The sequence below is a fragment of the Hermetia illucens genome, chromosome 4, assembly GCF_905115235.1.
Source record: "Hermetia illucens chromosome 4, iHerIll2.2.curated.20191125, whole genome shotgun sequence".
Taxonomy (NCBI): domain Eukaryota; kingdom Metazoa; phylum Arthropoda; class Insecta; order Diptera; family Stratiomyidae; genus Hermetia; species Hermetia illucens.
The window spans coordinates 28,877,022-28,890,652 of record NC_051852.1 but is presented as its reverse complement, the minus strand read 5'-3'; the positions used below and the strand labels follow the sequence as shown (position 1 = coordinate 28,890,652).

Sequence of the window (13,631 nt, the reverse complement as noted above, 5' to 3'; positions counted from 1 at the left end):
AGCATCACTGCTAGATTTGGCCACGAGTCCCCCTTCTTCTGGTCGCAACCTCATGAAGGTGTAGACGCGTTTAATTATTATATTATTTTCTCTTTGCAATTTTGATTTCTTATCATAGTCAACAGAGAGAACATTGAAGTCGATGGTAAACGACCAAAATTCAGGCCGAAACAACGGTGGTTTGATACGCTGGATGGGGATTTAAAAGCTTCAAGATTGCACCCAGATTAAGCATTCGATAGAGCCAAATGGCGAAACCGATCACGACGAGCCGACCCCGCTTGTGAACGGGAAAAAAGGCTGAAGAAAATGAAGAAGAAGATTCAACAGAGAGACATTTCATTAACAGTTAGGTGAAAGCGGATCCCGTGCCAGCACCGAAGGAGAAGTAGGTCAGGAAACCTTGGAGTTCAGTGCATTGATCGGCTAATTTACCGATGGGATCCAAGACCAAGTCGACGATTTTCTTTCCAAATGTGTAGGGTTGACGAAGTCCTCCCTGCTAGTGATCAATGGTTCCGGGTGGTACAATTGCCTGTAATTTCCAGTGGTGACCCCGATTTGAACGGTGTCGTGGCCACATTGCTGGTGGCTCGAAGAAGAAACTACCCTACGGAGCGCTTCACCCCCCAAGTCATCACACTCAACCACCCTAGTCAACGAAGAGAACCCCAAGGCCATCGTCGAAGTGGATAAATTTGCTGACATCACTGATCACCTCTCTGACACTCTTGGCAACATATCACAGAATGACGACGTGGAAAGCGGCGAAGACAAAATGACATTAATTATCAGTAACGACAGTGGCGATGTCTTCCGGGAGACAATTACTCCCGGGGAAACCGCTCGAGGCGCGTCCGGTTCGGTTCTCTAAGCTGAGAGAGTGACATCTCGGACTTTCGCTGAACTGATTTCAGCTGGGTGTGGAGTGCTGTGGAGACCCCTGTATCAAAATCTACCGCTCCGCACTTAAAGTGACCGAGCCAAGGAGGAGAATATTAAGGTCCTGCTTGGCAAGTGTAAACAAATTTTTTTCATTCAATATTTTTGCCCGCACCGATAATGGGGGCACCCATATTGAAATCGACTTCAAGTGAGAGGGCTATGGCATGGCGGACCTCCTAAAGCCCATACTTGTTGAGTACCAGTAATAAAACAAAACAAAAAAAAAACTACAACCAAACAAGCGAGACCCCGTACACCACACAAACCTCTTAACCATTCGGAGGCACATCTCCGAAATACTGAGAGCCAGGTGATTAACACCACTGCTCTAAAACCAACGACAAGCAAACGAACTTCTGACATAAATATATCAGATGTCAGGAAGGAGACAGGTCTCAGTGGCGCAGGTGCTAAATAGTACCTGTGTTATTTAAAGGAAGGCCTGAAACCAGAAGAGGCTCTTAAGAAGGCTCAGGCTAGACCTAAGTCCAGGAAGCGGGGAAAAGCGGAGATTAGCCCGCATGAAGGAATTGCTTCCAAAAAATCCACATCTTGGGAGAAACCCCGGGCAGGTCAGAAGTGAAGGCAGGAATCAGGAAGCCCGCCATTAGCTATGCTAGTGGGGTTAAGGGCATTTGACTGGCCATACTGCCAAAAATATTTCTCGAGCTAATATTTATTCACGAGGAGCAGGAAACTATCAAAGACCTTGTCGTCGTGATGTACAAGGGATGGAGTGCGAAAATTGTGTCCACGGGGATACGCTTTTGACCAGGTCATATACTGGTCGACTGCGCGACGGAAGATACTTGAGGGCGGCTTAGGACTATAATTTCTAAATTTCCAGGCTAGGAAGGAGCAGAACTGCCAACAGGTACTAGGGATGATATACAACGAGCATACATGGTGACAGTTTTTCTCCCGAAAGCCGTAATAATAGAGACGGAAGATCTCATGGATCTTCTAATCGCTCAGAATGAGGATCTCCATACGCGATTATAGGGAGTCTCCAGAAGCATGGTGAGGGGCAAGGGGTAGATGACCGATACTGGAAGCAATCAAACGTGAAGTACTGTGAGAAGAGGGCGTTACAACTTCTCCTCGGTTGCGATGCCAACGCCCATCACGAAGTTTGTGGAATCAGCTGCGCTAATCGAAGAGGTGAGTAACTTCTTGAATTTATTCTCAGCAATAAGTTAGAAATAGGGGAGAAATTGGGAACACCCCAGCATTTGTGACCAGTGCTAGCCAGGAGCTACTAGACATAACTCTAGGAAATACTCTAATGAACGGGCTGGTCAGGAATTGGAGGGTGTCGGAAGAGCCCACTATGTCTGATCAGCGAATAATCAGATTCGACATTGAAGGTAACTCCGAAATAAAAAGAATAACAAGGAATCCCAGGAAAACGGATTGGGAATTCTATGCAACGCACTTGAGCAACAACATGACTCAGCTTCAAGGAGGCGGTGACATCGAGGGCGAGCTGGAGCTAAAAACAGTAGTGGAAAACCTCAACACAGTCGTCGTTGACGCATATGAAGCCAGCTGTCCGGATAAGATAGTTAAGTTATCAATTGATGCACCATAATGGAACAGAAACCTAGCCAGAATGAGAACAGAGGTACGAAAACTATTCAACTGGGCAAAACAAACCGGGGACTGGTCGAGGTACAAAAATGTACAGACTGCGTATAGCAACGCGATCAAGGAAGCAAAACGGAACAGCTTCAGCGAATTCTCTGAAGGTATCGAACAAATCACAGAAGCAACTAGGATTTTAAAAAGCTGTAGCCAAAGACGTGGCAATATCCTCTGTCTGTTTGAAGAAGGAAGATGGGACATTTACCGACAATGAGGAGGACAGAGTACACCTGCTTCTCAGATTTCATCTCCCGGGGTCCTACCCCACGGTGGCAGGCGACAACAATCTGTCTGATACCCCAACAACGAATAAAAGGGGAAGAAAGAAGAACTGGAAACTAGCAAAAGAGGAATGCTCAGAAGCTAGGGTAAGGTGCCAGTGGGAACTTTTAAACAACTGAAATCCCCCGGAGTAGCTGGCATTTTCCCAGCACTGTTCCAGAGAGGCCTAAAAATCATCTTAGAGTCTCTTCTGAGGGTGGTAAGGGGCAGCATGGGCCTGGGATATATACCAAGGGCGTTGAAACGGGCAAAAGTGGGGGGGGGGGGGGGAGGGTCTTATGACTGTTTGTTTTCTATTAGCTGTTGTTGAGCCTGGTTAGTATAGAGCCTTTCAAACAGTTTAGATTTTTGGATGATTGTTTCTGGTCAACCTGGATGATCAGATGGCCACCCTTCAGTTCAATGAGTCATTGCAAATAAAAATCCGAAATTTCGAACTATCTCAGTGCGAGGATTAGCTCGTGATATTATGTGTTTATAGCTCAGCCGGACATAGCCGGAACATTCGGAAATTGAAATTAGAAATTTGAATTTGAAATTTTCCAAAATTTTTCGGAGGCACCCCTTTGTGATGACTCATTCATCCTCTTCCCAAAATTTTCGGCCCCACACCACTCCAGTATTGACAGCAACCCCAAAACTAGCAATTTGTGCACAGATTGATGAAGGCGTCAGATCATTAAATCAAACAAAAAGGTAATCGCGAGAATTCAGTCTTTCTCATTCGGAATCGCGCGTATGGGGCCGAAAATAATACCACGATTGAGATGCAAGATCTATAAGGAACCTTATCCCTAATCAGTTATTCTCCTATTTCGCCTCTTAGCAAGGTGTGGTTTTTGGCGTCTCCACTCTACCTTTGCATTTTCTGGCCATGATTTCTGAAGCTGCGATTTGTTCAGTTTGGGTTCTGCTCAGAGTTATGTGGAAGAATGAAAACGGTTCCACAATTCATGGAGTCAAGTTCGCATATTTCCGGATCATTTTGTTCAACCATGACCAGTGTTCAGATTTGGTGCCAAAGTCCCCTCATATGGTATTAATATGTATTATCACAACCACTTCGAATTTGTTTTTTATTGCTTCATATAATATATTTTTGCTCGCTATAATTATATTTTGAAAATCAAGTAATGTATTCATATTATATTACAAATATGTCACTGACACCGAATTATCTAGAACAGATGGAACCATTATTGGTCATTATAACTCTGGCATCTCTGAATTAAAAAAATAATTTCCATACCTTCGAGATCTGCTAAAGCGCCGGGAAAACCCACCCATAATGATAGACAACAATAAATAAATGAATTATAATTATAAACAGTGCTGACATTTGCACACTCGTACATTTGCGTAAGCAAACAAATTCATGTTGAATTTAGCATTTAATTTTAATACAATTGATAATCTGTTGACCGAGAATGTAATTTTTTCAAATTGATTTACAAATGATTCGAATTAATGAAGTGTTACGTTTGTCGCTATTCTGTGTTGGTTTGTTCTAGAAAAAGTTCAATTGGATTTAATTGAAACCTATTAAAGACTCGCTACTCATTCATAGTAAATATTTCACTTTGCAATATGATTGCAAGATGCAGTTCAGTTGTTTGTGGGAGAATATGCAAGGAGGACAATGCACTTGCTCGGAATGTAGTGCGTTAATTGAAGGAAAGCAATCTCAGTCTGCCGACAATTATAGCGACATAAGTGATAGAATCGAACAGCGATACAGATTTTATGTTCGAGAAGTGTCTCCTTATTAGATCAACCATTTGCCTAGGCTCAAGATACCTTCGTTCTTCCTTTCTGAAGGATAAACCTCTATCCTACTTGAATCTTTCCCTTTCTCTGACCTCCCTGAAATAAGAAAGTTTTTCTTACCTGCTGTGTACATCGGATTGACGGTAGTTATTGTAAGTCCAGCTTCCACGCTCCCTAGAAATGCAATAGGATATTCAGGAATATTTGGAAGACAAATTGCTAACACATCTCGCGGTTTCAGCTTGAATTTTTCCTGAAGTCGGAGGGCTAAGGCAGCGCTACGGTCCCGTAACTGAGCATATGTGTATTGTCGTCCTGTAACGATGCATGTCTGAAAAAAACCAAAATTATTATTACTTCTATGAACAAATTTAATTTCAGTAATTATTGCAAATATCAGTAGTGAGAATAAAGAGGCTGTGACATATTGTTAGTTGACTAATATTTCCATCTTATGTGGCATCATGAATTGTGCCCTATATAAGGGTACCGAGATGCAGAGTACAGGATTTATGTTACACAACATCCCAATATCTAATGAGAATAGTTTCATCCGGTAGGATACATTCCAACACTAGCTAAAAAATTTCCAAGAAACTCGTTGCCTTTTACGTGGCAATAGTTTCGCAGCTTAAAATAATCCTGGTGAGTTAAAGGTGTAAAAATGGATGTATTTATACAATATATTATTATGCACCAATTCTGTCTCCTCCGTAATTTAAGTCTTAAATACTGTTAACAGGGTCCTCAGGACCAGAGAAAAGAATGTTGACTGTATCTTTCGTGGCATACTAGGGATTATAACAAAGGCTATCACCTTCGCACCTAGTGTGTAGAATCATGCTCCATGTTATTGCTTCGTGGTGCTAGAACAAATTTAAGGGGGGTTCTGTAGCCAATAACTAAAAACTATAGTAAGTATGTAGGGCACTTCGGTGCCTAGGCACCATATAGCGGCAGCCTCCTGATTTTTTTGGTTGGGTAGTTTCTGAGAATGGGTCCGTTAAAGAAATGATCAGTTTCGACCTCCCGTACTCCACACATTTCCAACAAATGTTAAAACTAACACAGGTTTCGGAAAGTACTAACCGATACCGTTATTTGATACCCCACATGACTATACACCCCTTTTTTGCATCCATCGGCACTCCCCTCCCCCCCCCCCCCCCCCCTTAAAATTCGACGTGGAATAATGCAACTGTATGCGTGAGCCACATCTCCCTCAAATTTTGTGTCAATCATTATAACCGTTTCCGAAAAAAATTCGTTTAACAGACAGAAGCGGACTCTGCCCCATGGGGAGGTGCATACAAGGCAGTCCTGGTATCAAACAAGGGTAAACGCTCAACACCGATCACCAACCCTGATTTGCTAGGTAATATCATTAGTACCCCCTTCTCGAAAGTTTCAAATGAATCGAATCTATCCACTGTCCAGAGAGATTCCGATGAAACATCTGAGGTAACCACTGAAGAAGTCCTGGAAGTCGCAAAGAAAATTGTGGAAATAAAGCCCAGGCTTTGATGGCATTCCAAACAAAGCTCTGGTAGTGGTCGTTAATGCAACTCCAAGGTGGTTCGCTGAAGCATTTACAACGTGCCTCAAAAAAAGGTACGGTGACAAAAATTGCTGAGGAAACAGTAGAGGCCAATAAGTCTTGTGAGGTAGCTACTGTGGACATGAATATTGCCCTGGCGAACGAGGGTCGCCTATGAACGCATCAGACATTAGATCGTTGGCATTGCTGTCCCTGGAAGTTTCTATAATACCACTAAAAAATGTCAAACGATTTGATGACCGGCTGATGAAGCTGACCATTACATTAGCTGGTGCACTATTCATTTATGTATTATCCATGAAAAGAAGCGTCTTCACCACATGTTTCTCGTTGATAAAAAGCATGCCAATTGAGAAAATTGTAAGAATGGGATCCAAAGGAAACCACCGCTGTTACCCGAGGAATCCATTACAAAAATCTTCATGATAAACTGGGCACTTGGAATGGCGATCGAGAACGAATAAAATCGAAAATCGGGGAAAGGTATAGGACTTTACGACATCGCTCTGGAAAGTCAAGAGCTAGAACCCAACACTGTGGCTCAATGAATTCTTCTATCGGGTTACTCAGGAAGGTAGAACACCATCTGACTGGGAAGAAAATACCACACATTGCATTTCTCCATTTGGAGAAGTCGTTTGATTGTGTGCCAAATAAACTCATTTGGTATGCTCTGTGGCAACACCTAGTGCCAAAAGAATTCGCGCGCTGGGTCCAATTGCTCTACCATAATCCGAAAAGTAGAGTTCAAAGTGTGACCGGTGTATAAAAACTGTTTCGAGTCTCTTTCGATGTTTTTTAAGGAGGTGCTCTATTGCCACACTTCTTTGTTCTTGTTATGGAGGCTATCACACGGGACATTCAACGTCCAGCGCCCTTTGCACTGCTTTATGCAGATGATGTTTTCCTAGCGTCTCGTAGTAAAGCTTATCTTAAGTAATTTGTCCAAAAATAGAATCATCGCTTTACGCATCAACAGTCTCAAATTGAATCTGTATAAAACTGAATTTTTGTCGGAAAGTCCGACATTGTCACTGTCAGTGATCTGCCTAGAAGTGAATGATCTAAATATCTCGGGTCAATGCTATCAGCCAATGGTGAACTGTGTTATGAAATTGCTTTATGCACTAAAGTAAGTTGGATGAAGTACCGCTTGATAACAAAACAACAGAACAATCTTTGTGATCTCACACCCAGATGCACTGGCTCTATCTCACCAATTAACTTCCTTAAATCCAATACGGTCGTAATATCCATTCAGCAGAGTAATAACAAAAAGTCGACTGGGTTTAATAAAATTCCAACCATTACCCTAAAAAAAATGCTCTGCAACCATCAGCGCTCTCCTGGGTTCTCTGATTAAACATTGCTTGCTGAACGCCCACTTTTCTATGAGTTGGAAGTGTGTTCAAATCACTCCTATCCCGAAGCAAAATTAAAATCCTTTTCTTCCTGATAGCTACAGGCCTATCTCCATAATTTCAACCTCAAATTAATCATCGATGAGGATTGTGATAAGAACAATACTATCCCTGATTTCCAGTCCGCCAACCGAACTGGTCATTCGGTTGAACACGCCCTCTCAAAATCGATATCTTGCTCGAAATTAATAGTAAAAGACCCACAATACCCTACTTCTTGGATATAAAGAAAGCTTTCGACTCCGTATGGCAACTAGTCTACAAGTTCAGCAACATCCTTAATTTCCACCCGCACCTCTGCAAGCTAATTTTTAGCTTTCTAGGTGGTTGGCAATCCAAAGTCAACGCTTAGCAACAATTGTCTTCGTCCTATATCAGTCCTGCTGGAATTGCCCTAGGTTATGTTTTTTCTGCAACCCTCTTCTCGCTCTTCGCAGCGGATATTCCCAAGCCCGATCCTCCTGTCAAGATCCTACAATATGCCAATGACATTATAATTTATACATCCGAAAAGGCCATAGTCTGCAGGCAAGCTCGTCTGAATTCATATTTGAATGATCTTTACCGATATTTTACCAAGAACCTGTTCCTCAATATCAATTCAATTCCTATTCCTACTGTTAAAAAAGTCGTCTATGTAGGCGGCACAATCACCTCTAATTTATCCAATATCGCTCACTTTACTAAACCATATAAACGACACCTTCAAATCAATATACCCTGGTGGTGGTGGCAGGTGTCCGGCATATAGGAGGGAGCTGAATTTACGATTCGGCTAAATGAGATTGATACTAATCAACCTCAACCATTGCGAGGCAGTTCAAGACTTGTTCTCGCAAACCATTGGAGACTCGAATGTGGACGTCGCGGTAATATGTCAACCGTACCAAAATTACGTTAGTGCTACGTGGGTGAAAGACTCATCGGGAAACAATGGCATTCCCGGGAGCCGAGTTTGTACGGGCGAAAGTCAAATACGTCTATATCTACAGTTGCTATGCTCCTCCTAGTGCAACATTAGCGCAATATGAGGAGACACTAGACGGCTTGGTGTTGGACGATAGAGACCACAACCCCAAAATCATTGCCAGCGATTTCAACATGTGGACCTTAGACTAGGGAAGTCGAGTGACGAACACCAGGGGCCAAATCTTGCTTGAAATCTCCGCTGAGCTGGGCATCGTACTAGCTAACGTTGGATGCGTGCCCACCTTCCGAGGCAGAGGACTAGGCTCAATCGTCGATCTAACCTACCTCAGTACCTCGTTGGCGAGAGGGATGGTCTGGCGGGTGAGTGAGTACTATACCTACAGTGACCATCAGACCCTCTTTGTCGACATCAGGAACGGGGGAGGCGACAGTCGACTGAGCACCATAAGCGGAAAAACCAGGATAGTTGGGTGGTCCACTCAGAGTTTTCGAGGAAGACACATTCCTCGCGGCTTTAGTAAAAGGTTCCGTCCCCAAGGGGACGGCGCTGGAAAAAGTCAGCTAGTTATGTCACCGGATAACTGATGCCTGCGACTCTACAATGCCGCGACGCCATCACTGTAGGAAACCAAACTATTGGTGGAACCAAAAAATCGCGTTGATGAGAGCATGGTGTCTGCGAGCGAGGAAGCTTTGTCAAAGGACAAGAGGGAAGCCAGAACATCAGCAGTCGGAGAAAGAATAAAGCGAAGTAGCCTTAAGAAGGCTATATGAACCGCTGCAAGGTTATAATGAGCAAGATTCGTGGGCAAAAATTACGCCAAATGACGTGCTCGCGACTCTTGTTCGAAATAATCGCAATTATTTTCCCACAACAAAAAGAAAGCGGACCACATCCATTGGTTCAACAGGACGTCTTCACAATCCCCGGGGTGACCGAGGAGGAACTACGGGAGATCTGTGGACGAATTGGAGACAATAAAGCTCCGGGATTGAACGGGATTCCAAACAAAGCCCTGAATGGTTCATAAGTACATTTGAATCATGCATGGTTGAAGGAGTGTTTCCCGCTCAGTGGAAGAGGCAGAAGTTGGCTCTGCTACCGAAGCCCCAAAAACCACCTGGCGCACCCTCTTCATATCGCCCTATCTGTCTGTTAGACACTATGGGAAAGGTGTTGGAGGGGGTGATATACAACAGGCTGCTTCCGTTCGTCGAGCTAGCGACTGGTCTACCGGAGCGGCAGTATGGGTTTCGTAGAGTGCGGTTCACGGTTGCATTGCAAAGATCGTGGACCTGGCCCTGCGTGGTGGTAACGCTGGATGTCAGGAATTCCTTTAACCCAGCCAAATGGGATTATATTAAGGGCACCCTGGCTAAACTGGGTACCCCTGGTTACTTAGCTTGGATAATCGAGACTTTGAAGAGACTTCTTTGGTACGAGACGGGCGACGGTCCTGTACTGGGGCCCCTGCTGTGGAACATAATGTACGGCTGAATGCTCAACCTTCGCGCATTGATTGTTTTGCAGACGACCTGGCAGTGGTAGTAGTTGAGAAACACCACCAGGACGTGGAACTGTATGCAAGTGAAACCATTCATGTTATCAAAGCATGGCTTCAAATGGTGAAATTGGACCTGGCGGTAAATAAGACGGAGGCGGTCTTTATTACCAATCGCAGGAAAAACAACACTGTCAAAATCCGGTTTGGTAATTCCGAGGTCGATTCAAAATCGATCATTGGATACCTGGGGGTCATGATCGATGCCAAGTTGAGCTTCAAGGGGTACCTGGACTATCGCGAAAAGGCAGCAAAGGCTAGTTCATCTCTAGCAAGGGTGATGCCAAATATATAAATCTAGTCGTGGGCTGCTTATCGCAGGGGTCATGAAATCCATCCTGCTATGCGCGGTTCCTGTCTGGGCGTGCGCACTGGATAACACAGCGAACCAGAGAAGGGTATGTTCGGCATATTGGCCAATCGGTATCAGGTGAGGCAGTATGTGTCATCGCGGGAATGATTTGCTTGGATCTCCTGGCGAAGTAAGCAAGCATGGGCAATTAAATTACCACCTAACGCAGTTCATTACGAGACACAGTGGATACAGGAAGTACTTGCATTACTTCTGATTGGATGAGTCTCCAGACTGTCTCGAATGCGCAGCTACACTCGAGAACCCGGAGCATGTTATATTCCACTCGCCGAGATGTGCGAATGAAAGAAGTAGTTGAACGATGCCCTCCTCGCGAAGTAATACTTCACTGTGGTCCCGCGAGGATATGGGTGGAGAAGTGGGGGTGGTTTTAGTGGGTAAGAATCCCACACACTGCTGCAACCTGACGCAGTAGCGTCTTTTAAGATTTACACCACCACTCACAAAAAAAAAAATCACTAAATCCTATCCTTCACCAGGACAATGGAACGGAGACATATCAAACCAAATCCTCTATGATTCTTCCCATAAGCCGTGCATTGATACCATGACGGCCAGATATGTGGAAATTTTTAGAAAGGGGTCAATCATATCCGAATCCACTAGTCCCCCAGTGTCTGCGGATCGAGACCGATGAGGAATATTTCCACCATAAGAACCAGTTCCCACAACTCCTCACTTCCTATAAGTGATAACCGACTGTTCGCCAGAGAAGGTAGAAGGTACCGGTCGCTATTCCCATTCTCAATATGTACCTTCACCCAAACAAAACGGCTTACCATTCCCAAACCCTTCCAACCCCTTTGACCTCGCTTTCTCCACCCAAATAAACCATCTACAACAATTGGAGATTTTTGCCGTCTTTCCTCCAGGTGCAGCGCATCCGCTACGATACAAACAACGCAAGCAAATCTTATTAATTTAATTCCATATCTATAAGCTAAGATTAAGTATCTTTTAAAATTGTGATGTCCATTATTTTTAAATGAGAAAGTTGTTTTCAAAAAATGTTGGTTTTTCTGAAGGAGCTGAGGTTCTAAAACTGGAATAAGTGTATTATATGTACATAATGGAGGGTAGAGGGCACAATGTTAATTAATAAATAAAGATTCTTTAAAAAAATGGAAATTCCCATTATTTTTTTTTATCAGTTCTAGGAAATTATACAAAAGCAATAAACCTAGAGACCCTGGGACTTGATCTGGAACGCTATGTGATTTAGTTCTGTACAAATTCGAAAATATTCCGCAAGCCCTCAATGATGTGAATATCAGATAGCGAACTCAATTGAAATCTAGAATCGAAAATCTGAACGTTAACGACAATTTTCCGCTGAATCAGAATTATCATCAAAATAAAAATAATCGTTTCAAGCAAATATTAAAAATAGAAAACATTGGCGGCCTGCGTTGATGTTGGGCAATGGAAATGGACTTAGGTAGGTCTGGTCGCGCCGGCGGCCTCAAGGTCGCTCAGGGGGCCGATAAACACATGTGTAAGTATACGCCACGTATAAATAAACATCAGAGCAGAAAGTGCTGTTCAATTGCTGCTTCAGTTACATAACTTACATGCTTTAATCAGAACACTATAATTTAATTGAAGTACAAAAGCTTTGAATGAGAGGGTTGCTCGTAAAGTCTGCCTTCGCGGCGTATGACTGACTGTAAACCTCAGAGATGCCATGTCATAATGCGATAAGTCGTATTTATGCAACCTGCAGTAGTTGCAGTAAATGGGGTGGGAAAGATAATGCACATTCGGAAGATATTATAGTAGGAAGCAGCTAAAATGAGGTTTCAAAGCTGATAAAAGCCGCTTCGGGGTGTTCTTACTGTTCGTGACCGCACTGTAATTTAATCGGTCTCTATTATACAATAGTCAATTCAAGATACCGCCGAACTGACATTCTTGTCTAAATATACTCATGAAGGTTACAAGATAAGAAATAAGGGAATGGTCACGAAGTATGATTATGAAAAAATTGCCAGACAATGAACAAATTATAAATGAATCTTTCTCAAATAATTTATAGATATTAAAGGGTACTTACTGCTGCGATTTTATTCTGCCACTTGTTGACATTCTCCCAAACATATCTATCTAATGTGAGGTCGGGGATCGCAACAGGGTCAAACGGCGAGGTTCTGATATATCCTTCCGACGGGGTGTAGCATGAGCACTTATCATGAGCCTCACTTACGGCATTACTTTGTTGTTGGACGTATCTTTTCGACTGTTGATTTTGCAATGTAGTTGCAGCTCTCAAAGAACTGACAATCTGTCGCACTAAGACTCGTCCTGATGACGAATTCATTATATGCAAATTGAGGGGTTAATTCACTTAGACTTAGTTAACACCGAGTACTTATGCGTTGTTAAACACAAATTATTTCACTATCTTGTGGCTGCCAGTCGCCGATTTCACTGAGCACAGACAATCAAATGATTACACTTTGGTATCTTTTAATAAATTAAAGCTTCACGGCACGAAAGGAATTGTTTAAAACATAACCAGCTGATAAGGTTATCATATATGCGGTCAAAGTCCCGTAGTTTTTGTAAACAAAGTAGGGTGGCAGTGATGATATGTGAAATTCAGAAATCCGCGAAATTTTTCACTATGGACCGTTGCGTTTAAAATGTGATAAGACAATAAACGGATTTTATTTCGTGGATTTAATGCTGCAATGAGAAAAAAGATTAGAATTAGTGATAGTCATGATGACTTTCGCAAGGAACTGTAAATTATGATCTGCAGCAGTTTAATTTTTTTGCTGAAAATAAAGCTGGGAACATATTAGAATGGTAAAATTTTTTTTAGCATGTTGTCTATTTTCATAGTTTCACTTAAAAACATTTGGTCAAACATGTTTATTGATAAATAACGATTGAGGATGAGGAAGTCCAAAGATTTGGGTCATTTTCCTTGGATAGTATGATGTATTGGGCATGGAAATGGTAACTTGCGTCTACAGATACATGATTACCGAGCCTTCTGGAATGGAATTGGTTACTGCTGTAAACATCATGACACTTCCAAAGCTCTAGTTGCTTAATATCCAGATACTTTCGTAATATGAATATTTATGCGTAGTCCAGAAAGGTTCGCTTAAATACTACACTCTATTACCGTAGACCTGTCTCAC

General features: G+C 42.8%; 1 protein-coding gene across 3 annotated transcripts in view; it reads right to left on the bottom strand.

The window, feature by feature from the left end:
* The window catches only part of LOC119654451 (4-coumarate--CoA ligase 1), a 39,914-nt gene that overhangs the window by 14,901 nt on the left and 11,382 nt on the right, over positions 1-13,631 (bottom strand). For all 3 annotated transcript variants that reach the window (XM_038059862.1, XM_038059860.1, XM_038059861.1), the window contains exons 2-3: positions 12,536-13,167; positions 4,759-4,969 (exon numbers count right to left, since the gene is read on the bottom strand). In XM_038059862.1, coding sequence (XP_037915790.1) covers positions 4,759-4,969; positions 12,536-12,799 — 475 coding nt within the window. In that variant the 5' untranslated portion in view covers positions 12,800-13,167. The remainder of the gene's footprint in view (positions 1-4,758; positions 4,970-12,535; positions 13,168-13,631) is intronic.